Consider the following 27,612-nt stretch of genomic DNA (forward strand, 5'->3'; position numbering starts at 1 on the left):
TAGCATAGTTTGCACCTAGACTATACATGCTTCCAACAATGCCACTTCATTCCATTTGTAGACTTCAGATCTTTAGCAGATTAAACTGCAGATCTAGTTATGTTTCCAGAACTGGTTGATTTGGTCTTGATAGCCCTGGGATGTACTGCTAGTAGAAGGTATTTCTTACCACATGGTTCTAATTTCTTAGTATTATGAAACAGGTAAGAGAGAGCCCTCCTCAAAGTGCTGCTCAGAGATATGATAATATATATTCTAGGATCTTCAGTATTTCTTGAGGAAACAAGGAGCCACAGAAGTTGTGAGTGAGTTCTCTGATTGATTATTCTAAAGTTTTGCTGAATCTAATCCAATCCTTCTCGTGATTAAAGGAATGAGAATGAGCTGATGTAAGCAGAGTTCATCACCATTCCTACAGTCCAGAAAATACACAGCTTTCCTCGTAACATGACTGCCTTTTGGATAATTCATTATAGTTTCCTCTGCAGAGAACTGATTCTTTTCCCCAGCCTTTCTTTTTGACCTAAATAGTAGTACTTCTTTGGTCACCATGTTTGGTGGCTAGTCTGATTTTCCTTGGTTGTAACTAAAATACCAAATCAAACCTTTGGTTTGTCTAAGTCTCCAGTGCAGTCCAGAGCTGACTACTATCAACTCAATTCCATACATGCCTGGAGTTTCAAATTCTTGTAGTCATGGGACTCCAATTCTCACTACCTCAGAGTATGGTTAGTAGTTGGCCGTGTAGTTATGGTATGGGGACTGCTTTTGGCAGAAATGTTGCTGCCATGGACCCATCTCTGATGTTGTTAATCCCCAAGAGTGGGAATTGATTACAACTAGTATTTTTGGATAAACTGAAATTATTTACCTCAGATTCTTCTTTTTTTAAACAATAAATTGTAATAGATTGATACTCTCCCACCTGTCTTCCAAAGCTGGAGCTGCTTTTAGCATTAGTTAATGACCTTGGCCTTTTGCTCAAAAGGGTATACAGGTCTGTCGCATCTTACGCGCATATAGCATGCACGATTTCAGCTTTACGCGGTCAGCAAAAAAAAAAAAAAGATAACAATTTAAATACTGTACCTGTAGTGCGGGCGATTCCGCCCGCCATTCACTCGATGTAATTTTGACTATACGCGGTATTCGCTTTACGCGGTCACCGTGGAACGGAACCCTTGCGTAAGATGAGACTCGCTTGTAATCTAATAGAGTTTCTAGAGCATGTATTACCAAATTGTCTAGGTGCCATTTACTGGGAGTTAGGCACTGAGTCCCAGGTCCACAAAGGAACTTAGCTGTTGTGATGCTGAGCATCGCAGAGCCTAATTTTAAGGTACCTAGGACAACACAGCAATGCACAAAGCTTGAGTTAGGACCCACACAATGAATGGAGAGAGACAGGCACCTTTGACTGAGAATCACAAAGCCAGCATGCTAGGAGGGGAGCCACCTAAGCTAGCCAATGGGAGAGACTGACCAGAGGAGTGTGTCCTAAGCCCCAGACCTCTCTTGGAGATAGGTGCCTAGCTCTGCTTGCGATCCACAAATGCGGGGAGATACATATTTGACCACCTAAGTCAGGTGAAAGGCCTGAAACAAAACAGGAAGACCTCCCTTATAACCATCAGCCTAGTGGATAGGGTGCTCATCCAGAATGAGAAGGAGAAGGGATTTGAACAGAGATTAACCACCTCGCAGGTGAGTACGTACTCCAGCTACTAGGCTATGGAATATACTGATGCAGGGCTGAGGGGTCTCCCTCCGTCTCTCCTATTGAAGTTGTTCTACTTTAATTAAATATTAACTGGGGCTGTGACAGATTTAGAATGACTCTATAGCAGTGGTCCCCAAACTTTACCTCGCCCCCCCCTTATGCCTCGCCCTCCAGAGCTAGGAGTGCGGCTGCAGCTCCGGGAGGAGGGGATGCAGACAGGGGTAAGGGGGCTGAGGCTGGGGCCACAGGTGGAAGTGGACCCTCAGCCAGGGGCCGAGGCCTGCAACTGCAGCCGGGAGCAAGGCTGGGGCCAGAAGCAGATCTGGGTAGCACTCCCTCCCCGCCCCCTGTGGGGCTGGTCCAGGCCCCAGCCGCAGCTGCCCAAATGTTACTATGCTCCCGTCTACGGGGCACACCCCACAGATTGAAGACCTCAGCTCTATAACATAGTGGTTAGGGCTCTCCCCTGAGAGGTGGTTGAGCCCTTGTCAAATCCCTTCTTCCCCTCGGTAGGAGTGGGATTTGAACCGGGGGTGGGGGGAGTGTCTCCCACATCCTGGCTGAGTACACTAGGCTGAGTACACATATAGGAGGCCTCCCCGGTGTTTTGTGTGAACTAGCTTGAAAGGCCCAATCCAGTAGGCAGCTTCTGACCATGCCTAGTGGATTGGACCTCTGCAAATGATTTAGCTGGCCGAATGCCTATCTTTCCCAGTTTGTAAATCACTCTGGAGTTTAGGCAGGAGATAGGCATCCACAGGGCCGGCTCCAGGCACCAGCTTAACAAGCAGGTGCTTGGGGTGGCCAAGAGAGAGGGGTGACACCTGCGGCAATTCCGGGGCAGCAGGTCCCTCACTCCCTCTAGGAGTAAAGGACCTGCCGCTGAACTGCCGCCGCTGATCGCAGCTTTTTTTTTCCTTTTCCAATTGCCACAGCTGAGATCGCAATCACGGCTCTTTTTTTTTTTTTTTTTGCTTGGGGCGGCAGAAATACTGGAGCCGGCCCTGGGCATCCAGACACCTAATGTGGGGAAGTGTGAAGTTAGGTAGCAGCAGAGCAGGAGTTTTTTTAATTGCAGTGGTGCCCCAAAACGGGACTTATGAGAGTAAGTACCTTTGTGGATTGCACCAGCGTACATTCAGCAGGGTTGAAATGTACAATTTACTAGAGTTGAGAATAACAGTTCTGAAAACTCATTAGTCTAAGATGCTTCTGCTGAGTTCCAGCAGATGGCATAGTGGAGTCACTGCAGCACTTTGTATTTCTCCCCTGCAGATAGTGTGCACTGTTAATGAAAGACGGCACCTTAATAGGATGTAGATGGGAAACTGTGTCCCCTGAGTTTTCAGCCTTTGGCTTTGGCCCTTGTAGTTTATCATCAAGGCCTGTTCATGTGATCCTCAACATCCCCTAATCACTCCCCCAACCCCGACCTAGAAAAGTGTTTGATAGTTGCCAGTTCATTTACTGCAACATTTACTGCAACGAACTGCAACCTGTGAACCAAAGGAGTTTTAACTGCCTTGATCCTGAACATGCAGTGCATAAGATTACAGTTCCTTCATGAAACATATCATAACTGCCAACAGTCCTGATCTAGCCCAAATTTGTCCTTGGTTTGATAAACCTGTCCCAGGTGTTCAAAGTCCCAGTTAGTGTTTTGGGCACTAAAGCCTAAGAGGTTTTCTGCAGCAATCCTGGCCTGGCCTCCTATGACCAGAGGCCACTGTGCAAAGTTTTAGGATAAATTCTCTCCCGTCTATCTCAGCTGTTCCTCTGTGCTTCTGCTGGTATCTGTGGGCCGAGTACTTAGATGGACTCAGAGACAGGCAGGAGAGCCTGGAGTGGAGTACTCAGCAGTTGCTATGTGCATGAGAGATTTGAGCCTGGAAAGGAGCACTAAGCAGACGCTCTGTTGAGGGAGGAGAAAAGCATGGAAGGGAAATAATCAACGGTGGAGAGACAAAGGAGATGCCCTTTGTCAGTTAGTGGCAGGAAGAGAAAAGGGTCTTTGTCTGTTCTCCCCTGCAAAGCCTTGTGCCTATGTGACTTTATATATTCTCAAAAAGAACAGGAGTACTTGTGGCACCTTAGAGACTAACAAATTTATTAGAGCATAAGCTTTCGTGGGCTACAACCCACTTCTTCGGATGCATAAGTGGGTTGTAGCCCACGAAAGCTTATGCTCTAATAAATCTGTTAGTCTCTAAGGTGCCACAAGTACTCCTGTTCTTTTTGAGGATACAGACTAACACAGCTGCTACCCTGAAACCTTTATATATTCTCTTCCCTTACCTCATAGTCACCTCTGAAGGGAAGATCTCTGCTATTCTAACTGTCCTGCAACCTATCTGCTGTTAGTATTTGTGTATGGGGAAGAAAAGATTTTTGCTACTCTATTCTTGCCCCGGCCTGTTTTATAGAGCTTCCTCTCTTGTGAATAGTTCCAGTACCTGCCTCTGGTTTTTGTTCCTAGTTTCCCCAAGCAGCAATAACATTGTCAACAATCATGTGAGTTTTACAGCTGCTCATTGGAATAACAACAGTGCAATTAACCATTTTTGTTTATTGCATTCTACTCCTGCTTGGCAAAGCTATGAGCTGCAACCGAGGCCCTGAAGATGTTTACACCCTTAGAAAGATAGTGCTGCATCCATTTATACTCATTTCACGTTTAGGTTAACAGCAGAACCTTAGGGATTAAAACTTAACATTCATTATAAAAATAAAATGTATGAAAATTATGCAGAAAGTGATGGGTTAACCTCTTCCCCTCCATTCTCTTGAGAAAGCAAGTGGATTCTTCCTGCCATATATAGATGTGGAGAAGTGCCCCATGAGTATATTCCATAGATGAGTTGAAAGCATATCTAGCTACATTTGAAAATTGAAAAGCTTGAGGGTTGTTTTTATTTTGATGTGCCACATTTCACCTCTTCCAAAATTTGCTGTCACAAAACACTGGACAATTTTTCCAGCAGTGGAGTTTAAGGAACAAATGTTAATCAAAAATGTCAACAGATTTGTGTGTTTGTAGGTAATTGGGATGTGAGCAAGGCACCAATACTGCACACCCTTCCTCAAGGGTGCAGCCACCTGCCTGTGCAAAGCAGCTTTAAAGATTGGAGCTTCAGTGCTTAGTTTACAAGCTATATCAATGAATTTTTAACATAGTTTTAAAGTATTGAAAACACGAACCAGTATTTCTAATAGCAAGTTGGATAGTTTATTGTGCAGGGTAGTCAGGATAGTATCTAGGGATTAGGATTCAAGAATGCACAGAAAACTTTATTTTGTAAATGTATTAGGGGAGAAATGACGTGTATATAGCTGTATATACTGCCCCACAGAACTTAAAATAAAACTTTGGCTAGCAGCTCAGGTACCCTGCCCCCGAGGCTTCAGAGCCTGCAAACTGAAACACGGGTGGTCTCACGCGTCAGCTTTCACAGCTACGCCGTTTGCGTTTCGTGCTGTGACCAGCCCGGGCAGAGGCCGGGGCGGGGTTCGAACCCCAGCGGGGCCCCAGGCGCGCAGGCTCGCTCGCTGCGTTGAGTGCTGGGAGCTGTAGTCTCCCCGCCGCGCTGCATGCCGGGCCTTGGCCTCTAGGCTCCGCTGAGACTGAGGGCGGGCTCGAGCGGCTCCATTTTGTCCCCACTGGAGGGGCGGATCCCCGCGCTGCCCTGCCCCTGCCCGCCTAAGAAGCCGGGGTGGGGCCCGAGCGGGAGGCGGTGCCGTAGCTGAGCCCCGCCCCGGCCACAGCCCCGAGTCCCGGCTTCTCCCCTCTGCCTGCCGCGGGGCGAGTGTCTCTCCCGGGGGCGAGGCCCCGTCTCCCCGCGGCAGCGGCTCCATGGTGCCTGCAGCAACAGGCAGGACGCGGAGGAGGCGCCCCCCGGGGGTCCTGCCCGCCCAAGCTCCGGGCGCCCCGCGGCCGCCGGCCTGACAGGCCCCAGCGCGGGGCGCGGCGGCGGGAGGATGGCGAACCAGCTGGTGATCCTCAACGTGTATGACATGGTGAGTGCGGGCCGGCCGCGCCGTGCCCCGGGCGGCTCCCCCAGCCCCGGGGTCCCGCTGCTCGTGTCCACGGGACTCGGCTTCTAGCAAGCGCAGCGGGGCTGGAGCAGCGCCGCTCTGCGGTCGGGTCCCCGCGTTAGCCCGGCCGGGCGGAGGTTGCGTCCCCGCCAGCAGGGCGCTGTGAAACGCCGGCAAGAGCGCCACTTCGGCGGGGTTGCGCTGGTGTGTTGGAGGAAGGAGGGGCTCGCCGGGGCATCAACAGGTGGGAGAGAGTCGGGCGGGGGGCGATAGGCTTCGCTGTTGGCTGAACGCAGGAGCCTTAGGAGAGAGGACACCATCTGTTAGCAGTAACAAGGGCGACTCGTGGTCATATCTGACGTAAAACTTCTACCTTCTTCAATACATCACTAGAAGGGCAAAGTGTAGGTAGTCTCTTGATCTATCCAAGGCCATGATCAAGTGTCTTGATGTTTTTGGTCTTTTGGCCTCCAGATGAAAACCTTGTCTTTGTGTCTGGGACCTTGAAGTGAAAAAATGCTTTTATTTGGGAGTTAGACTCCTCTTGACTTACCAAAAGAACAAACGAGGGGAAATGGTTAAAATGAAAAGGGTGGAGGGAAGAAACAAAAATGATCAAAGAAGGAAATTGAAAAGTAGGAATGGCTTCAGAGCAAAGCAAACAAATCTGTACTTGTATAATTATGTGGCTTTGAAACCTGATGAAATGATGAGGCTGTAATGAATCTAGTTCTGGATGGGGTGAGAGAGAACTTTTGACTAAAAAATCAGACTAGCTCCACATGATGGGGGAGAGTGGAAGCTTTCTGAGGGCTTGTCCATACTACCGCGTGGGGTTGATCTAAGATACACAACTTCAGCTACATGAATAGTGTAGCTGAAGTTGACATACTTAAATCTACATACCGTGGTGTCTTCACTGTGGTAAGTCGACAGCTGATGCTCTCCTGTCAACTCCGCTTGTGCTCCTTGTTCTGGTAGAGTACTGGAGTCGACGGGAGAGCGCTCAGCGGTCGATTTATCGTGTCTATACGAGACCCCCGCTGGATCGATTGCTGCCTGTCAATCCAGCAGGTAGTGTAGATAAGCCCTTAGAGTGAAAGCTGAGCTTTCAGTTAGTTGAAAGTTTGAATCAAGTTTAAATTCCTTTATATAGGGCTCTAACCAGAAGAAAACCACAGTTTTGTTGCTGCTGATCCACAGAAAGTAGTCTTGATATTTGGGAAAACAACAAACATCTGAATGAACAACAGCATCTGAAGAATTGGTTTTTTACCCACGAAAGCTTATGCCCAAATAAATCTGTTAGTCTTTAAGGTGTCTCATTGTTTTTGTGGATACAGACAAACACGGCTACCCCTCTGATACTTGATATTTGGGGGTGCTCTTAGTACACTGGATGTTCTTGTTTTATTTGACCCAGGAGAATAGGCCTGTCTTTCTCAAGTAAAGACTGGCCTGGTAAAGAGTCAGTTGCCAGATCTTCTGAGCTATGCATTTGGGATCGTTGGACTAGATAAGGCTTAATGTTCTAACTTTTAGGATGACTTAAATCTCTGAAGCTGTCTCACTTTGGTTTGTCCTTTTGCCCTGCATCTCTTTTGAGTTCTTTATTTAGAGAGAGGATGATTATTCTGTGAGGTTTCTTTTCTCTTAATGTTTTACTGGAAGATACTCCGATGCTATGGAATAGAGGTCTATATAGAATAGGAGACATGGATAAGTAATATGAGAAAACAGTGTGTGTTTTTTATCCAGGTTTAAGGCAGTTTCCAGCTAGAAATGAGAACCAGCACCAGCCAGCTTGCCACAGACCACAGCTTGAGAATCTCTGCATTATCCTATAATCTTGTATAGTGGAATAGCAGGCGTAGTTAGATAAAACTAGCTGGAAAATATATTTTGGATAGGCTTTTCCCTAACACTAATTGCTGTATTGGTTTAAAGTGCACTTGTGGATTGTTTGATGCTCTAAAGTTGAAGGGTTCTGATTGGGTTTTATTATTATTTGGCTGGATAGTCATTTAAAAAAAAATGTAGTACCACTGGCAAAGTGGAAATGCAGTGTTGCTGTGAGAGGGGACAGGTTCAAATACTAGTATACAGTGGGGAACCATCCTACACTTGTAAAGGTAAGGAACAAATTATGTTATGGGATTGATCTTTGTTGCCAATTTCTTTAATGACACTACTTGTCACAGGAACAGATTTGCTTGACAACCACAGGATTCATGCTTGCTTTCATCTGTACCTCCAGTGGGTGAAGAAATAGCAGACCTTGCTTGTACCTTGCATTTTGTTCTTTGAGTTCAGGAGCAAGGAAGAGACCTCTAGACACCTACATTGTGAATCCTCCTATGATCCAATGTAGAGACTAATTTGACTAAAATACACCAAGCTCTTGATTTCTCTGGAAGGATTTTAAGCAGAATTGAAGATGCTCCATTTTCTTCCATGATGAGTCACTGTGTTAGAGGTAAAGGAGCATTGGGTGTGAGTGGACATTTTGTGAAATATGCTCATTCCTAACAAAAGAGAACCACACATACATTTTATGGTTGGATTCCATGCTACTAGATTTGAAGAGGCCATTCTGTCCTACACTAGCAAGCTTCTTAATTGCAATTCACCACTGTGGGGGAAGACTAAGCTTTAACTCAGCCAGTTTAGCATACGTTAAGGGCAGTGAACCTTGTCTAAATTGGACTTTTGAAACTTGTTGGCTAGAGTATGTGAACATCGCTCTCTTAAATCCTAGTCTAGACAAAACCATAAGGAGAAGCTCTCAGTAGCACTGAAGGGGTCCCCTTCCCAGTGTTAATACCTGTGCAGAGCAAAGGCGATTAGGTCCCAATTTTCAAAGATCTTGCAGTCTAAAAAAGACACAACATACTTAGTCACTGCACAGCTGTGCAATACTTCCACCTTACGATCAGACAGTCAAGTATCTATCTCTTTAAGATCATACTTTTTTGAGTAATCTGTTTCATATGCTTATAACTTTCAACTTTGTAACAGAAAACCTAATTTTTTCTGCACATCTTTTATGTGCAAAACTATTCAAATGTTCAGAGTATCCCCTGATGCCCCCTTCTTTTAAAAAAAACAAACAAAAAACAAAAAAACTCTAACTGGCTACTGACAGAGTAAACTGTCTTCTAACACCCGAAAGCATGTGTGTAGAAGTAAACATCATCTCAAAACACACTCCTATACATGAGACTGCTAGAAAAGTGCACACGTGCTTCCAACAATCCCTTCATCCTGTTTTATGGTAGCCCTCTAGTATTTATTGAACTCATGCATCATGTATGCCCTTCCTTCTCATTTGGTGTAGGCGTGTATCTCCTGGGAATGGGTCATTAAATCTCTCCCTTGGTGTAGGCAAGGGGAACTTGCTCAGTTCCTTTAGAAGCCAGACTGGATAATGATGACCAGACGTAGGCTGTCTCTATACTATGAGCTAGGGGTGTGATTCACCTCCTTATGTAAGCATACTGGTGCTAGTTCTCATGCAAGTACAAATACAAGTGTACCATTGGTAGCATGGGTAGCAGCAGCAGAGGCATGGCTGAACCATACCAAGTACATAACCTCTGGTTTCAGGCTTCTTTTTTATGGTGTGTTTTAGGGGAATTGACTTCAATTCAGTCAGGATCTGCCTTCCTAGCTTCTTGAATGGAGACTGTTCCTTAGAGATCTATAAAGTATTATAAGTATACTTTCTTAAGCCTAGTTCACTAAGGGACATCTGAATCCCTCTTAAACATATTTGGAAGTTTCAAATAACGGCTTAAATTAAAGTCTCCATATTTGGTAGTCTAATGATTGTATCTAGAAAGACTAGCAAGATTAAGGCTAAGCACATTCATTTAGGGTAACAGGTGAAGGAAGAGCCTTCCATTGAGCTGTATAAAATAGCTATCTTGTGATTCCTCTGGTGATCCAGCAAATGCTGCTAATTGAATAACAGAAAATGCTGTTTGGTGCTATGGTTTCTGGACATCCCTTGGAGGCTTGTAAGGCCTTATTTGGGACGGTGCCTTAAGGAAATTCCAAGAACTAGAGGCCATCAGTTCTTCTGGCGGATGTAGAAGAGGAATCAACCTCATAGTCTGCATTGGTGTAATTAAGAGCCACATTTTCAGCCTGGCCTTGATTGCATCTGCAAAAATGGAGGTCCAGTTATCATGCAAAGAAATTGAGACCAGTATCTGAAAGTCTGGCGTAACGAACACAAAATATCAGGTACTTTGAATTCTCCTTTTAAATGTGTCTCAATGAATTCTTTCACCCTTATATGGAGCACAGTTAAAGATACTTAACTTGTTCAAGGTTAACTCACTTAGAGTGAAAGAAAATAGCTTTTATTCTGAATATATTACTGACACCACTTTATGTCCTATGCCGTGGTGGTATAACTATTGCCCCAAACACATACTTATTACCACTGTCTCCATCAGCAGCACTTCAGTAACACAGCCAGAGGTTAGGAGTCTATTACAGGAGTGGGTAGGTGAGGTTCTGTGGCCTACAGTGTGCAGGAGGTCAGAGTAGATGATCATGATGGTCCCTTCTGACCTTAGAGTCTGAGTTTCCCTTCATTCATGGGGTGAATTCTTCATACTGCTGCTGTTCATCCCTCACAGTTCATTTCTATAATTAGGCACTATCAGTTATCTGGTCAGAGCTTGGTTTCCCCTGTGGTTCTTGGCACAAAGCCCCTCATTCTTTTGTCACAAGTTGGTATTCCCATAGCATCTTTTGGGGGTAAGGGAGACTGGATCTATGCCCCCCCCCTCAGTTTCTTCTCAAAATGAGATGAGGCACATGCACTTTATCAGTTATCCCATTTTCCTAATTCTCCTTTATACACTTGTTGCCCTCCTAGCTACCACAGAACCTTTTGGCCCAATATTCCTTTCCTTGATAAAGGGACATCACACAGAAAATTACTTACCTGGTATTTTTAAGCTAGTCTGATCTAAGTTGGGGAATGTTTCACTCTCACAGGTGCATATACATTCACTAAGACATTCATGAAATATACAGAATCTTCTCAAACCAGTGCTAGCCCAATATGCCTCAGCAGCTAAGTATTTCAGTGACCAGTGTTTTCCATTGTGCAGTACAGAATAGCAAACAATATTGTGGGTCCATTAGTGGAATAAGTATCCGATCCTTAGGACTAGTTGACTTTTACTGTAATCTTGTATCAGCATTTGCTTTGCAGGATGGACTGTTTGACTAGTACTTGCTGAATTAATTCTTGGACTAGTACCAAAAGACACTGATACACAGAGGGGCAAATATACCTTTTTAAATTAGGTACTTCCTTGACTTAGCAGGTTGCAAGATATACTATATCATAATATTTACCCATCCTTTGGATTAATTTGTCCCCCTCCTCTACCTCTCTCCCCCCCCCATCCACTTCAATTCCAACGTGATCTTAGTAGTTACCTCAAATCACTAGAGCTAGGCTTTGGAACATGTTTTCCGAAAGCTTGTAATTCCAGCTTTCAAATGGTATCAAGCATTAACCTCCAATTCAAGTGCTGCTAAATTCCGTGTCAGTGAAGTAGAGGAAAAAGCAAGATAGTAATTGGAATGACGGGTAATTTTTAGATCTAAATGTCAAACTTGCTAAGCCTCGAACTTTTTATAGGACAAGTACAAATGTTTTTTCCATTTACTGGTCCTGACCCAGTGATCAAAGAGAATTTTATCCTTGCACCCAAACACATTTTTCTTCTGTCCAAGATGCTGGGCTCCCTGGAGTTTAAAAGATGCCTCTCCTGTTGAGACTCCATCCCTGTCAGTAACAGGCATTCCTAGTGCAAATGTTGTTTTGGAAACCTTTCTGTAATGGGGTGGCCTCATCACACCAGCACGCCTTCACTAAGGGTGGCTCGCCCACTGTTATTCTCTCGGTCTCCACTGTCCGCATAGTCGGACCCACGTCACTCCCGGACCGCAGCATCCGTTTCTGGACACTTCCCTCTGGCTGCGCCCGCTCTGCTGGCTCTTCCTCTCCCCCTTCCCATGGACCGACAGTTTCCGGTTCTATCACTTGCCTCAGTGGCTCACTGCAGTCGTCAGTCTAGCCCCTTCCTCCAAGGGCAAACTGCAGTCTGGCTTAGCCACTCTCATCACTGGCAAGTTGGGGAGGGGGAGTCCAGGCCCGCTCGCTACTCTGGGCCCCAACCCAGGGACCCTCTAGCGGCAGCCTCTTACTGCCTCCTCCAACTCTCCTCTACTGCCTACTTCCCTGGGCCACTTCCCTGTAGCTTCAGTGCCTTCTCTGCCCCCTTTGTGTCAGGGCCCTAGTCTGGCAGTCATCAGCCTAGAGCTCTCCCAACCTCCGCTGACCCTGCCCAGCACTGCTTTGTCTTAGGTGCTTCTCTAAGAGCCAGATTTTCTCCCTTTGCCCTCCAGGGAGAGACTCAGCTTCTCTCTGCCCTGCAGCCTTCTTATAGGGCCCAGCCTGGCCCTGATTGGCAGCTTTCAAGCCTCCACCTGATTTGGCTTCCAATAAGCCCTTCCAGGATTGGCTGGGGCTCTGCGCAGCCTCTCTGGCTTGCTCTAAACCCCTTCCACGCCCCACTGCACTCTCCTATCCCCAGCAAGTGCAAGATCTGCACTTCTCTTAAGGGAAGACCCTGTAAGGATAGTGAAATAAAGAATAGGCTCTTAATGAGGGAGCAAGCCTTAAGACCAGCTTCGGACCGGATACAGAGACCTTCCTCTTCTGTCAGTGCCCCGTCAACATCATGGTTACTGAGACCTTCCCCAGTAAAGAAAGCATTGAGGTCCTGATCTCCGATGCTCTCCATGAGAGAGGTACAGATAACCATGCCGGTGGTACCGAGGTTCCCACTCAAAGATTAAGGAGGGTGATAAGAGGAGCAGAACAGAAAGTTCCTTCTCAAAGAAGATTCAGTCACCAGAGACCTCCAGCCACAAGCAGTGTGCTAGTCAGGCTCCACATAGTTGAAGTCTTACTTTGGGTACCATGAAGCAGTCTAAGTCCCAGACTTTAGCAGTAAAGAGCTTGGTACCAAAGACTACTATTACCAAGAGAATGGCTTCAATGGAATCCACAATCCCCCTAGCTACTGCTGCCAGTGCCTTGGACAATGGTATCAAGAACATCCCGGTGCCTGTACCAAGTTCTGTTGTGCTCCTGGCACCATAGGAATTTTGGTAATCCGAAAGACCTGATGGTACTGAATGAGCCTGAATCTCCCCTCCTTGCAACCTTTGGACTCCTCTCGGTATTGAGGTCTGCTGGGTCAATGACTGCTCATGTTTTTGCGAGACTTACCTCTTCCCCAATTTCTACTATCCACGAGGAGGGGTTGTAAAATACGTGGAGGAGCATTCAGACTCAGAACTTTCCATCCACGCCTCTCCAGTTTACTCCAGGCAATGTTATTTCCTGAAGCACATACAAGAAAGGCAGGGGTCTGGTATTCTTATCAACACTTGGGATAACCAACATTGGGTACTCCCCACCATGCCTCATGCTCCTTCTCATTGACCTTACTAGGATTGATGGACAATGTACCACCAGTAATTTTGAGGGGCCCCTATTCAGTCCCATAAGGAACACACATGGCCTCATTCCCCAGTACCATCCATCTCTCCCCTCCATTCTGAGTCAGCAGAGTTGACCTTTGAAGAGCAGGAGGCAAGACCAGACAAGGAGATTATCCTCCCTTACACATACACCTTTATCCTCACCTGACAAGGCAGTAATGCCACCACCACAAGCAGTAGCTGATGACTTTCAACAATTACAGGACTTGATGAAGCAGGTTGCTGACACTCTGCAGATTCCCCTAGAGGAAGTCTAGGAATCCCATCACAAGCTCCTGGATATATTGCACGTTTCTGTTTCAGAATGGGTGGTGCTGTTAATTAATGAAGCCCTTCTTGAGTCATTAAACACCATCTGCAAACTCCAGTGACAGCCCCACCCTACATGCAAGTGGGCCAATAAACAATACTACATCCCAGTCAGGGATTCTAAATTTTTGTTTTCTCATCCAGCACCAAATTCTCTTCATGTGGATACAGTCAATGAAAGGGGCAAAGAACATCCTAAATATATGGGGTGGCTTTTTGAGTACCAGAAACGTCTGGACCTTTCTGGTTGTAAAAGCTACTCTTCAGCAACATTACAGTTCAGGATAGCTAATCTCCAGGTGCTGATGTTGAAATAAGACTACCTGAATTATGAGAAGTTTAATGGTTTTATTGACCTTTTGCAACAGGAACACTGAGAACAGTTTAGCACCATGATAAATGAAGGTCAATTCCTAGTAATGAGATGATCTTCCTGGCTTCAGTTGTCAGGTTTTCCATGAGGAGTACAATTGATCATGGAAGATTGACCTTTTGAGGGCCACAAGCTTTTCGCAGATTACTTTCTTCATACCCTAAAGGACGCTAGGATAACATGTAGATCTTTAGAGAAATAAGAGAAAATGTAGCTGATCTGAGTGCAAAGATCACATCCTGCTGAATTTCCTGCCTTCTGTAGACTACTGGAACCACTGGCTCAGAGATGGAGTTTTACTTACATTCTTTTTTTTAAATAAACCTACCTCAACCATGTCATCCCAGCCATCAACATCATCCAAATGCCAATTCTGATGCTCAATCAAATCTGATGTCCACCCAATAACCAGTTTCTCGGCTGCATGACGCTGCCCCTTCGTCCACAATTTGGGCACCACCTCTCTCTATTCCATTGAGTATGGGAGGCTATAACACTGGACAAATGAGTATTGGAAGCTATTATCATCAGGTTATATTATCCAGTTTACCTCCATCCTGCCCCCCCACTTCCCCGTCCCTCTTCAGGGACACCCTCGCAATCCTTTGCTGATGCAAGAGATCTCATTGCTCTTAAGTCTAGGAACCATAGAACCCTTCTGCTTCAACACAAGAGAAAAGGGCTCTATTCAGCACACTTTCTGATACCCAAGATAAACAAAAGATTGGAGGCCAATTGAACAAGCATGTCAGACATCTGAACTTCAGGAAGGTATCCCTAGCAGCTGAAATGATTATATACTTGTAATTTGATCACAATCATTACCAGTAGCAGGTGCTATCCTTCAGCCTGTCTTTTGTACCAGGGGTGTTCTCAACTCATAATGGTTGTAGATGCGTACCTGTGTCATCTAGGAATGAGTCTATCCTACCTTGACGATTGGCTCCTCAAAAGTTGGTCTCATCAGGAGGTATAGTTGGCAGTTCAAACAACAACTTCACTATTTCTAAGTGTAGATCAAGAAATCAGTCTTAACCCCCTACACTGCAAATACTCTTCGTAGGAGTGTTTCTTGGTTCGATAACTGGCAGAGCTTAGCTCAGTCCTCAAGTTCCAGCAAGGACATGTCTGCAATTGCTGGGACACGTTTTTGAGATACACCACCAGGTTACATCTTAAGTGGCTCAGGACAGTGTGTGTGTCTGAACAAACAGGTGTCTAGACCCAGCTGGGTCCTTCAGTTACTCATCTGATAGGAAAATCCTTCCAAGGTTTATGCAGGAGTTCCATTAAACCGGAATCCCACTACAGTCATGTTAACATCAGATGCTTCCCTCTTGGGATTGAGAGCACATTTAGGCCCTCACATAGTCCAAGGCAAACATGCAAGCATTGTTCCTGTTGTGACCATCAGCCTGTTGGAGTTAAGACTGGTCAGAAATGCTTTCCTTCACTTTCTTCTCTTACTCAAAAACAAGTCCATCAAGATAATGACAACACAGTTTGTATGCATTATATCAACCATCAGGGCAGTGTGTGTTTTTTCCCCTTGATCTGCACTGAAGCATTACAGCTTTGAAACTGGTGCATAGCCAACCAGATAGTCATCTCATCTCAGCTTCTTACCTCCTGGGTATACAGAACATCATGGCAGATGATCTTAGCAGACATTTCTCCGTAAATTATGAATGGGAGTTGGACTTTGAAGTCCTCAACAAAATTATCCTAGCTTGGGGATTTCCAGAAGTCAACCTCTTTGCCATGGCAGCCAACATGAAGTGCAGGAAATTCTGTTCTAGAGGGGGATTCGATCTCTAATCTCTAAGAGATGCTTTCCTCATTACATGGGTAAAGAGTCTCTTTTATGCACATCTTCCAACTCCTTTTAAAGATCCTCATTAAAATCAAGCAGGACCAAGCCAATGTAATTTTGATTGTATCAAGTTGGCCAAGACAAGTTTAGGTTCCTTACATCAAACTCACCTGTCACCCTCTGTGGTGGCGCCTGACTAATCTTTGACTGTGTCACAATGCAGGTCAGATGCTGGGTCCCAGTCTGAATGTTCTGCAACTACAAGCGTGTTTCCTCAATAGCTCTCAAGAATAGAGGAGGCCTTGTTCATCAGGAGTACATAAATGTACATTTAAATAGCAGAAAGGAATCTACAAGACACACTTACCTTCAGAAGTGGAGAAGGTATCCCTGGTATAACTGGTGACATATTTGATCTGTTCAATCGTCTCTTTCCACAATCTTGGATTACCTGTCTGATATTGAAGATGTCAGGCTTTTCTGTGAGTTCCATCAAGGTTCATTTAGTGGCAAAAACATCTCTGCTCGTGCTAGTAGAAAGTTTCTCAATATTTGCTTCATCTGACCAGTGAAATTCCTGAAAAGCCTTATGAATTCCCCCAGATTTCTCCCTCAGCTGCAGGAAGCTCTGCAAACTCTTCCCCTGCTCCCTGCACTCATCACTCCTCAGCTGCAGGGGGGAGGGATCCCTGTACAGGGAGCTGCTCCCCCATTCGCACAAACCCCATGCATCCAGACCCCCTCAGACTCAGACCCTTCCACTGAGCACCACTCCCCCTGCCACCTGGACTACCCTGACAAGCCACCCAGATCCCCACCTCACTGAGCCCCTCTCCCAGCATCTGGATCCCACACCCAGACCTCCCCCGTGCTGAGCTATATCCTCCCTATACCCAACCCGCCCGCCCCCCAAGCCCTAACTACCTTCACCTGGATCCCCCACTGGGCCGTCCACACCTGGTGCACCTGGCATGGAGGGGCAGGGCCTTGGGGTGTTTTACTGGTCCTTGCCCTGTGTCAGGGTTGGGTGCAGCCTCACCACTGAGTCCGTGTCCCAGGGGGAGCTGCACAGTGATCTCCCACCTCTGTGCAGCCAGTGGCCTGTGCTGCTCAGTGCTATGTTGGAGCTGCCACATTTATTTGACAAATAAAATTTGCAAAATTTTTAAATTCTGCACACAGTATGCTAAATTTTTTGGCACAGAATGCCCTCAGGAGTAATCTTAACCTTTTCTGCCATTGTAGTGAACATGTAAACTTTTGGGAGTCTTTTGCTTATTGTTTGTGTCCAAAGTAACATTTGTCTCTTTTTCTCCAAGTTAAGACTTAAATGAGTAAATCTACAGTTCTAGTATTGATGGAAGCTATGAAGAAAGTAGCTACTGAAATGTAACTATAGAATTGTTTTGTGATGTAATGGCTATAATTTTTCCCTTATCCCAGTGGCAACTTCAATTAATGTGCATCTAGTAAAATAATTCTTTAATAGAGTTGTTGGTACAAAAATATTGAATATTAACCCCTGCTAAGTTAATGTAAATCAACCTACGTGTTTTAGAATACAATATTCCTTTTTTACAACAATTATATTTTTACTGTGACAAAATACACTTCACTGAATGTGAAAATGAATCAGGCTCATATAATGGAGATGAGGAATTATATTTATTGGATTGTTTTGGGATTCTAGAATTTACAAGGACACTCTGACCAGTCTTTGTCCATTTTTCACCCCATATTTCAGGTACTTTGAAAGGATTGTACACAAGTTATTTAACACAGGCTGCCAACAGCTTTACAGTATTTTGCAATCCCCCACATCTGATTTACTCTTCTTTGTGGGAGTTAAAAGGAATCTTGTTCAGGCAAAAAATGTGACCAAGTTTTCAAGGGCAGGTACAGATAAGTAGTAATTATGCATAATTACTATTTCTGGGGGAAGTATTTAATGGAGATATAAGAATTTCAGTAAGACTGGAGTTAGGGTAATCGAATGACCAATGTGCTTTGTGTAGTTTTTGTAAAACTGCTCACAAGCAGTTTTATCACGATTGCTCAATACTTGTTGTTCAGAGCACTCAACATATTTATAAAGTTAAAGGTACTATAAGTGAGGTCTGCACAATTTAATAGAATACTTCCTGTCTGTCATGCATCTAGGATGCGGCAGTAACGAGGTCATACTATTTTGCAGAGGGTGGTGTAGAAGCCTTGCAATCTGATCCTATTTTTGTATTCTGCTGCCTTGTACTAGAATATGGATGAAAGTCGTTCTGGGTGATGGTTTTCGTTATGCTTGCAATCTAAACCACAGTTTATGGTTGCATCACAAAAATAACTGTAAAGTCACCCTCTTGAACACTAGAGCTGCTTGTTTGATCATATTGGTTTTATTTTGCTACAATTTTTCATTAGTTTTTAACTCCCGTTACCCACGTAGAGCACAGCTATGAGAGAATGAGATGAATTCTGTTTTGGCCTGGACACTACCAGAAATGTTAACTGAACTGTTTTTGCAAAATCTTCTTTTGGTATTGATACTTGGACCTGCTTGACTCCGATCTCATAGCAAATTTTACAGGTTTGACCATTTAAAAAAAATGTACTTGTACACAAAGATGGTTGCTTACTGCTGTGGCTTTTGGTGAGTGCAACTTTTCAGCTTATTTGTGGCCAGAAGTGCTGTTTATGTTAATTTTATCCTGCCCTGAGCAGCCAAAAAAAAAAAAAAATGCAGATATCACTATCAATGACAATTGAGACCAGTTTGTCTTGACTGTAGAAGCCACTGTAGAAACAATCCTACTTTTGCTAATGCTTTTCCTCACCAAGAAATAGAAAATCATGACCATGCTAATACATGCCACTTTAACTGCTTCTGCCACATTCCATCTGAGAGGTTTAATCTATGTGCAACATAGATTGCTCATAAATGTCATTTTTAGAGTAGAACTTAATGGAGTTAGTCAAATCCATGGCTGTGAATTTTAATAGTGTGTTCTGTAGTTGACTTTCCAAAGAATGATTACCTAGTTTCACTGAACGTTCAACTCTTGTGCTTTAGTATTCAGGACAGATCATTCAGATCAGTTTTGTATCCAAATATAAATTATTTGTACTGGAAACTCATTTGAACTTTTTTTTCTTTTTTCAGTATTGGATGAATGAATACACCTCCTCCCTTGGAATTGGAGTATTCCATTCAGGAATAGAGGTATATGGCAGAGGTATGTATATTCAGGAAACTTTAAATTTACTCTTCATTCTAGATAAACACTTTATCTATACCCAAAACCATCTTTCATGTATGCCACCAATGGGGCAGAAGTATTGTCTGGTTCCCATATCTTGTTTGTCATATTTTTGTTCTCTCCTTGCAACAAACCTTGAACACCAGTCATCTGACTATCCGCTCACATGCTTCCGTGTAGCTGTGTAACTGTTAAAAATAAGCATATCTGAGCAAACTAGTTATAGTGGTATTTAATTTGGGTTTAGAACTCTTAATTGTAATTAATGTTAATACAGTCCTATCATGTATTCCTTTCTGAATAAGATAACAATTCTCCAGTGTGATAGGCTATGAATAGACTAGGACAATAGATTGTATTTTTAAAAGTGTTAACTAATATGTTAACTAACATGGTTTTTTTAAACAGGACTCTCCTCTATTATAGACAAAGGACTTCTTCTTTAAAAATGTCATCTAATCATGGTTAACCATACGATAAGGGTGTGTTGTGAGTTTGGGGGAAAGGAGGGGAGCATGAGGTTACCGTTTAGTCTCCCTCTTACCATAATGTAAAGTCTCTTGTGTTGTGTACTGTATAGCATTTTCTTTATTCTGCAGAGACAGAAGGAAGTTCCTTGTGAAAGATAATGGAGTTTCACTTAGTGTGCTATGTGATATATTCCTCTTAACTCTGGGTTTATGCCAGCAAATATGAAACAGACTTTAGATCTGGGTACTTTATCTTGCTTTTCTTCTAGTTAAAGAAAAGGAAATTAAATGTAATATTATTAAAGTAAAGAATTTAAATCCATAAATCAAGAGATTCAAACACCAACCTTGGTACAATAATGCTAACTGACAAATTACATTTGCTTTGTATCTTGTATATTCAGGCATAAGTAATTTGAGGTGCCAGTCCTCCAAATATTTATGCACATGGCTTGAAGTTAAATATGTATACAGGTGTTGGTGGATTGGGATGTAAATATTATACTGCCAGTGTCCTGGAATACACTGTGCAAATTTAATATGAACATATCTGAATTTTGATTCTTTCTCTTCGTTAAAATTGGTAACCTTAACTATTCATTAATAGATCTCTGCATTTATTTCTCTTGCAAGCACCATGTTTGATTTTTCAGTTTAAGATCTTTATGAAGAAATTGACCAGCAAATGAAGGTCATTCAGTAATCTGGGCTACACATCTGATTTTTTTTGTTTTTTTTTTTTAATTTATTTATTTGTGCCGGCTGTATTAAATTCTGAATTTCTCTTTCAGAATTTGCTTATGGTGGTCATCCTTATCCTTTTTCTGGAATATTTGAAATTTCTCCGGGAAATGCTGCTGAACTAGGAGAAACATTTAAATTTAAGTAAGGAAGGTATTTTATTTTAGTCAAGTGTGAAGACTAAAACTTTGCTTTATTGCATTAATTGCTGAGCTTTTGTCACAGGTCTAATCTGATCACCCAGGGTAGATAGAATTTCTCTGCAAGTGGGTCATGAAAGGAAGTTGGGGGGGGGGGGAGGGGAGTTGTGAGGCATTGAAAATGTTGTTGTTGTTGTTACAATCTTAAGCATAGAATCTCCTACCTATGCACCCCTATTGTTCAAGATTAAGTATTCTTTCATCCTCTCAAAATACCCATTGTATAAACTTATTGTTGTTAAATATTGTACTTATGTAGCAAATATAAGATGTCATGACATCCTTTTCCTTTGAATAAGGTGTTGCCAACTGTCGTAGTTTCTTCATCACTCACTTTTAAATCAAGATTGAATGCTTTTCTAAAAGATATGCTCTATGACTTATTTTATGGAAGTTGTATGGCCTGTGTTATACAGGAGATCAGGCGAGATGATCAGTGGTCCTTTCTGGCCTTGGAATCTGAAACATTGAGAGGCCTCCCACCTCTCATCTCTAGTCCCACAGTATTGTTAATGTTTTCCTGGCACTACCTCCAGCAGCTGGCTCTCATGTACTGCTCACTTGCTGTGTGCTAGCTGCCTTTTAAAAGATCTGGGAAACAGAAATTGTATCCACTCCAAAAAACAGAGCCGAGTCTCAAAGATTATAGTTCTGCTTAGCTTAATGAGAGGACTTCTATTGGAGAAGGGGAGATCTTCTGTATGGAGGACGTTAAGAGTGGGGCATGAGTGGAACAGTGGGAGAACAGTAGTTTGTCTTGTGTCTTAAGTTTGGAAGCATTGTCACCCTATTATCTCTTCTTGTTTTTAGAGAAGCTGTAGTTCTAGGCAGTACTGACTTCATGGAAGATGACATAGAAAAAATTGTAGAAGAGCTTGGAAAAGAATTTAAAGGAAATGCCTATCACTTAATGCACAAAAACTGTAATCATTTTTCTTCAGCTTTATCAGAGGTAAACAAACATGGGCTTTGTACCTTTCTGCAAAACTGCTTTCTGAATGGTTGGACAGCATCAGTATTTTCTTCCTGTCACGTAGATTGTGTATACCTTTATTTGCCATTTTATTTTTCTAACATTTTTAGGTATCTCCCTTGTTTCAGGCATAATGATTATGCTTATGTCCAAAATCTAAGACTTTAGTGCCAACAGAGCTCAGTAAATTAACTTTATTTGAATGCTACCAATGTACTTCTCTCATTATGAAAATAAGACCCAGTCACTACCCCAAAGAGACTACATTCCCAAGTCAGATACATAATACAATGGGTGTTGGTATAAGTTTGAAATGGCTTAGGGGTCTTGAGGTCATTGCTGAAAATAGGATGGATGACTTCTTTAAATTAAGTGAATTGCAATAGCAAATCCTCAAACATGCAACTGTTACATTTGAAAATACATCAAGCTTATCAGAAATGTGGTGATGTGTGTTTCATATTAGAAATGAAATAACAAAATATTTGAAGTTCCACAAAATCACCTTAAATCTAATGCTGTCTCCTCAGCCGCTTATAGGTCAGAAACTCCACTTTTATCCTCTATGAACCAGATCCTCCCCTCACCCTAAACAGGTGCTATGTGAGTATAAATCCCCTTACTTCAATGGAGATACTCCTGATTTTCACTGAACAGAGATAAAGGATCAGAGTTAACACTGTTCATGGAATCTTACCTCAAAATTACTTGTTTCCATCACTTAATTTTCTGTGCTATGTTCTACTGAGGCTTGCATTTCAATGCTTAATTATTTTACTGCTGATCAAAGCACTCCAAAAAGAGGAATAATTTCCTATATAAACCCTCATGGAACTTATTACTTTTTAAAAAGGAAACTTAATAAAATCTACAGTAAAAGTGTTCCAGTTACAAAATGCAACTGGGAAGTCAAATGTCAGTTATGAGTGTACATGCAATCTTAACTATGTCTGCTTGTGCATGTATGGAGTACAATTCTGGCTTCCGTGAAGTCAATAGGTGTTTTGCCTTCAGTGGGACAAGGATTTCATCCATAGTCTTCAATTACGTGATCACATAATTTGTGCTGCACCCCATATAGTGTGCAGTGAATAAGACAGAGGTATGTAATGAAAAGCAGGACTAATTAAGACTAATGCTGTTCAGTTATAATGGTGAAAATCAAGGTAGAACTCCTGATAGCAATTAACTTATTCCAAATTTGCACTGGAGTAAGTGAAACCAAAATTGGATAGTGTGGTGTGAATGAGACAGCACTCCTCCCATTATATAGCGAGGATAAAAATTTAGTATAGTTAACATTAAAAATGCTTATTTTTACTGAACCTTCATAAGGAAAATAACATATGTTGAAAGTAATTGTGTGCTGTGCAGCTCTCATCTTCTGTTTGATAAATTTAAACATTGCACATAAGAATAATTTACTAGGCAGCATTTAGCTTATTCACTGAATGAGATGATGGTCCTCTGTATGATCATGTCACTGAAAACTATCATAATGAATATATGCAGCTGGGCAGAGTTAAGGTTAAGTATACAAATATAGCTTTGACGTTTTCTGTCTCTTGAGAGCTTTCTTTTGTGACTTTAATTTTTTAGTTTTATAGAAAAATCTATATGAACAGTGAGCTTTTTCTTAATCGTCCGCCTTACTTCTGAGGAATTCTCTACAGATATAAAACTTACACTAAACTCTGATACCATTCCAGTGCTTTTTGTGTGAGATTTCAGGAAAGATGATTGGGTATTTTTGCCAGATTAGACAGATTAATGCTTCTCATTTAAGAGCTGACTCTTTTGAAGTGACATGGGCATCTACAGCATCCACAGGAATGTTCTTCTTGATCTTCCTACCAAGACAACTTCCGTGTGTGTGTGTGTGTGTGAGCGAGAGAGAGAGAGCGAGAGACTCATTGACATTTTTGATACAAGCTTTTAGGATGCTGTAGTTGGGACTTGAAGGAGTTTATTTTTTCTATACAGCGATCTGTCTACTTTAGTCTGTTAGTGATCTAACTATAAGGCAAACACTAATCCCCTCTTTCTTTTTAGATTCTATGTGGGAAAGAGATTCCACGTTGGGTGAATCGCCTCGCTTATTTCAGCTCTTGTATACCATTTCTCCAGAGCTGCCTACCGAAGGAATGGCTTACTCCTGCAGCCCTTCAATCTAGTGTCAGCCAGGAACTACAGGATGAGCTGGAGGAAGCAGAGGATGCTGCAGCAGCTTCCCTGTCAAACTCTGCATCGGGATCTAGAACTGGGCGCCACACCAAACTATAAATCTCTCTCCAAAGTAATAAACATTTCTAAACACTTCAGTTTAATATCTCCAGCAATTGACTTCATTACTCAAAATTAGAGAGCTGACTTTTGAACATTCCTTTTGAACATTCCTTTTGTATGAAAAATGGCTCTCTCCATCCCCAAGACCAGTTATTTCAGCTCAGGATTATATATGTAGTGAAAAGAATCATTGGGAGAAAGGAGAAGACATTTGTGTGAAGCCACTCTTTTCACTTTCATCTGTTCAATGAACTTGGATTTACGTAACAGATCTTGTATAAAACAGAACTGAAGTTATTTGTTTACAGTATTGTGTACTGCTGTTTACAAGTCCTGAATGGACTCCTGCCACCATGAAAGAAGAGAAACTCTGAGCTCAGTTTATTCCTAGTGTAACTCAAAAGAGCAGTGGAGTCACACAAGTGATAAATTTTGCCCAGTGTCTTCATGAATTAGGCAGGTAAACTTCCTCCACGTCTGACAGTTGCCAGAGATCTATAGAGCAGAAATGGCTAAGTACTGTATGTCTGAACAGGGTACTGTACACTTAGAGTGGTTGACATAAAAGGGTAGATTCTAGGATGTGGGGAGATTGGTTTAGCGTGTAACAAACTGTTACTAGAAGTATGACCTCCACATTAACTAAAGTGTGGCGTTTTGCACATATGAGGGGAGAGTTTATATGTAATTACAATCTGCAGTGTGTTTACACATCTGATCCATTGCATCATATTTCAATCATATAGTAATTACATTTCTTATTTTTAAAAGTTGCCCCATATTCCTCCTAATTTTAAATTCTGTTTGGGTGGAGATGTAGAATCAGTTTTAGCATCACCAATTCAAACTGTCACACATCAGTTTGGTCACACTGACTGGTTTATTTAATTTAAAATGTGGAACAACAGGATTAAGAACATTAGTACTTTTAATTGGTTTGTATGCTTCATGTAACATTGGACAGTGTAATACATAACCCACGGATGGGTTGGGAATGGCCATACTTCCCCTACTCATGATTGCTTCATTTGAGTTCTGTAACCATTCCTAACTCATGAAAACAAAATATGAATTATTCCCTGCTAGATTCTCATACGTCCATACACAAATAGGGAGAAGTTGATTTTATTCGTTATCTCCATCTGTGGCATTAACTTTCTTGTCATATGCATAGAAGATAAGAAACTTGAAGATTACATACACCTACATATACACACAGCAGAGCTCCACTAATCTGCGTGTGTTATTACTCACATCTCAAGTTGGCAGATGTAATACTTAATTATTTTAGAAAATGACACTCTTGCTGATAATGGATTATAATTAAAGCTAAATTATAATCAGTGATCGGAATACATTATGGAATGCCTTATTCTTTTTATTGTTCACTTACTGCATTTTGAAAGTTAATTAGAAACTTTCAGTGGTTCCCCCAGTCATTAGTACAAATCAGTGAGGTTCTACACTCTATATAGAAATACAGTAACAAAAGATAGGAGTGACTGTTTTTTATTGGATTTTGCTGCCTTAAGGAACTTTCAGTGAACAGCAAAAAAAAAAAAAAAAAAAAAAAAAAAAACTGAACACCATTTATAAACTGATTGGTTCACACCGAGATCTGCATTACTAAACAACTTTTATAAGGTGGGTTTTTTTTTTTTCTTCCTCTTCCCCAGGGTGTCACTAGATTTGCTAAATGTAACCGTTCTAGTAAGGACTTGTTTCAATAAGCTAAATGAAAATGCTGACTTTGTTTTTGTTAATAGCTGAACCTGCAGGTGGGGGGACGGAACCATACTTTAGGTTACAAATATAAACCTTAGGCAAGTAGTACAACTTAACCTTTCAAAAGTGCAGATTAGGCTACATCATTCTATTTATAACTTCCAGGAGGACCCAGTCCAATTCCTGTTGAAGGCAGTGGAATTGCTGCTACTGGCTTCAGCAAGAGTTAGATTGGGCCCTACAGAAAAACAATTTGCAAACTTTAATTTATATTGGGTTTCTGTTTGAGGTAATTGTGTGTTAATACCATCAAAAGAAAGGCCAGATAAAATAGCTTGTAAAAAATTGTGTTCGGTTCTGAACAAATCAATCTATAGAAACCACACAAGCTATTTCTAGAAAAAACATGAGGCACCATAATCTCATTTAAAAGTAGTTTTGTTACATATTTTACTCTCTCTCTCTCTCTCTCAGTAAGTAACAAGTCATTGTTCGAGGCAACTGACAAATCTACTGTGACAGCAATTTCCTTTCACTAGTCAGAGTATGATTATTTAGACTTCAGAAGACATAAAAGTTGACTTTCCACGTTGATTTATTTTCATGTTTGATTCTGAATTGAGGTCAGTCTTATTTTCTCTAGTGAAAGTGAATAGGGTGGTCTCTAGGCAGTTAAGGATAATTGAAGTAAATAAAGCACTACATACAGCTAAGACAGTAGGAAATTGGAGGTTTCTGCCTCACATCTAGAGCTGAGGTGTTAATGTGGCTATCTCTTGGCAAGGCAGGTTCTTGTTTTCAGTTCAGGGTTGAGGCCATTGGTTGGGTTTTGTTTTGTTTTTTTCAGATCTAGCATGTATTGTAGTTTTTCCTAGTTTTTGAAAGAAACACAACTGGTTTTCATTGCTACCTAATTTTTATGTACCAACATCAGATTTTTAGGCTTCTAATACACCCAGAGCACTGCCACAAATCTCTATACTTTCATAAAGTGACAACTGCAGCATGTACAATGCAAGAAACAAAGTACAGATACACAGCACAGTTTTTATTGAAGTAAAACTTAAGAATATTTTTTATAAAGCAGACTGGTTGGAAAGTTTGTTACAAAAATATGCTCATGTTGTTGTTAGTTGTACAGCTGAAGATGCCGTCGTATGTTCAACTGTTTATTTCAAGCCGTCCATTCACCTGTTAAATCCTGTGGGGGAAAAAAATTGACATCTGAACCCTGAAGTCTATTCCGTATTGCATCTTAAAGTGATGGTACTGTATCTCTGATCATGTGCTCTAAACTCAGTCTCCACTTGATGCCTAAAAAACCACCCTGCCAATGGTTGCTCTCATTTGTTAGCAATAGTGCAAGTTACCTTTCACCAGCATTACTGCCAAGCAGGGAATTACACTTTTAGTCAACTAATGATCACACTGTGTACTAGGAATAGAACACTCCAAAAGGCTGTGAGAATGCTGGACACCTGGAGTCTTTCCATCATAAAACGGGTAGAAAAATAATTCATCACATCAGGGTTCTAATTGTTTACTTTCTGGTGTGTGGTGGTGGTTGTTTTTTTTTTATTTTCTGTAAGATAGTACTTTTGATACATGCTCTATCTTTAATTACAAAAAATCAGTTTTATTTAAGATGCCATTTTTGTTCAGTGAGCCAAAAATATCCAATGTACTGTTAGTGCACAACAATAACTTCAAAATGATTTGATTAAAATGCAGTTGGTTTTCTTTAAAACTTGCAGTGCAACTCTAATCACAGTTGATATGTGAAAAATTTCACTCTTGGAAGGTGGTTACAGGTTGTTGAATCTTCAGACAGATTTTTGTAAGCTTGAATTCAAGTTTACTGTAATTCATAGTATTTGTATAAAATATTCAGAGATTTGACTTTTGTTACCCTGACATGTCAAGAAGCTGTCTATCATGTTAAACTTAGTCTTCAGTTTATTAAAAATACTTTTATAAAAATTACTGTTTATAGTATTCTTACCATTTTCCAAATATTTTTGGTTGGTATTTTGTCTTATCAATACTGTTGTATTAGCTCATCACTTTCTGACAACTTGCAGGAGAAGAGTATTTTACTCAATGGGTAAGAAACACAT

The 27,612-nt window shown here is 41.9% G+C and overlaps 1 protein-coding gene across 3 annotated transcripts; it reads left to right on the forward strand.

The window, feature by feature from the left end:
- Window positions 1–5,346: 5,346 nt before the first annotated feature.
- On the forward strand, window positions 5,347–27,475 carry DESI2 (desumoylating isopeptidase 2). Of its 3 annotated transcripts, none has more exons than XM_042848406.2 (6): window positions 5,347–5,734; window positions 17,169–17,238; window positions 19,004–19,076; window positions 20,362–20,455; window positions 21,322–21,463; window positions 23,537–27,475. In XM_042848406.2, the coding sequence occupies exons 3-6, from the start codon at window positions 19,010–19,012 to the stop codon at window positions 23,765–23,767; spliced, it is 534 nt and encodes a 177-aa protein (XP_042704340.1). In that variant the 5' UTR covers window positions 5,347–5,734; window positions 17,169–17,238; window positions 19,004–19,009; the 3' UTR covers window positions 23,768–27,475. The 3 variants fall into 3 exon arrangements, with proteins under 3 accessions (XP_042704340.1, XP_042704339.1, XP_005300602.1); XM_042848405.2 differs by having other exon boundaries at window positions 17,174–17,238; XM_005300545.5 differs by lacking the exon at window positions 17,169–17,238 and having other exon boundaries at window positions 5,348–5,734.
- The last annotated feature ends 137 nt before the right edge of the window (window positions 27,476–27,612 follow it).

Source organism: Chrysemys picta, chromosome 3, assembly GCF_011386835.1.
Source record: "Chrysemys picta bellii isolate R12L10 chromosome 3, ASM1138683v2, whole genome shotgun sequence".
Classification (NCBI taxonomy): Eukaryota; Metazoa; Chordata; order Testudines; family Emydidae; genus Chrysemys; species Chrysemys picta.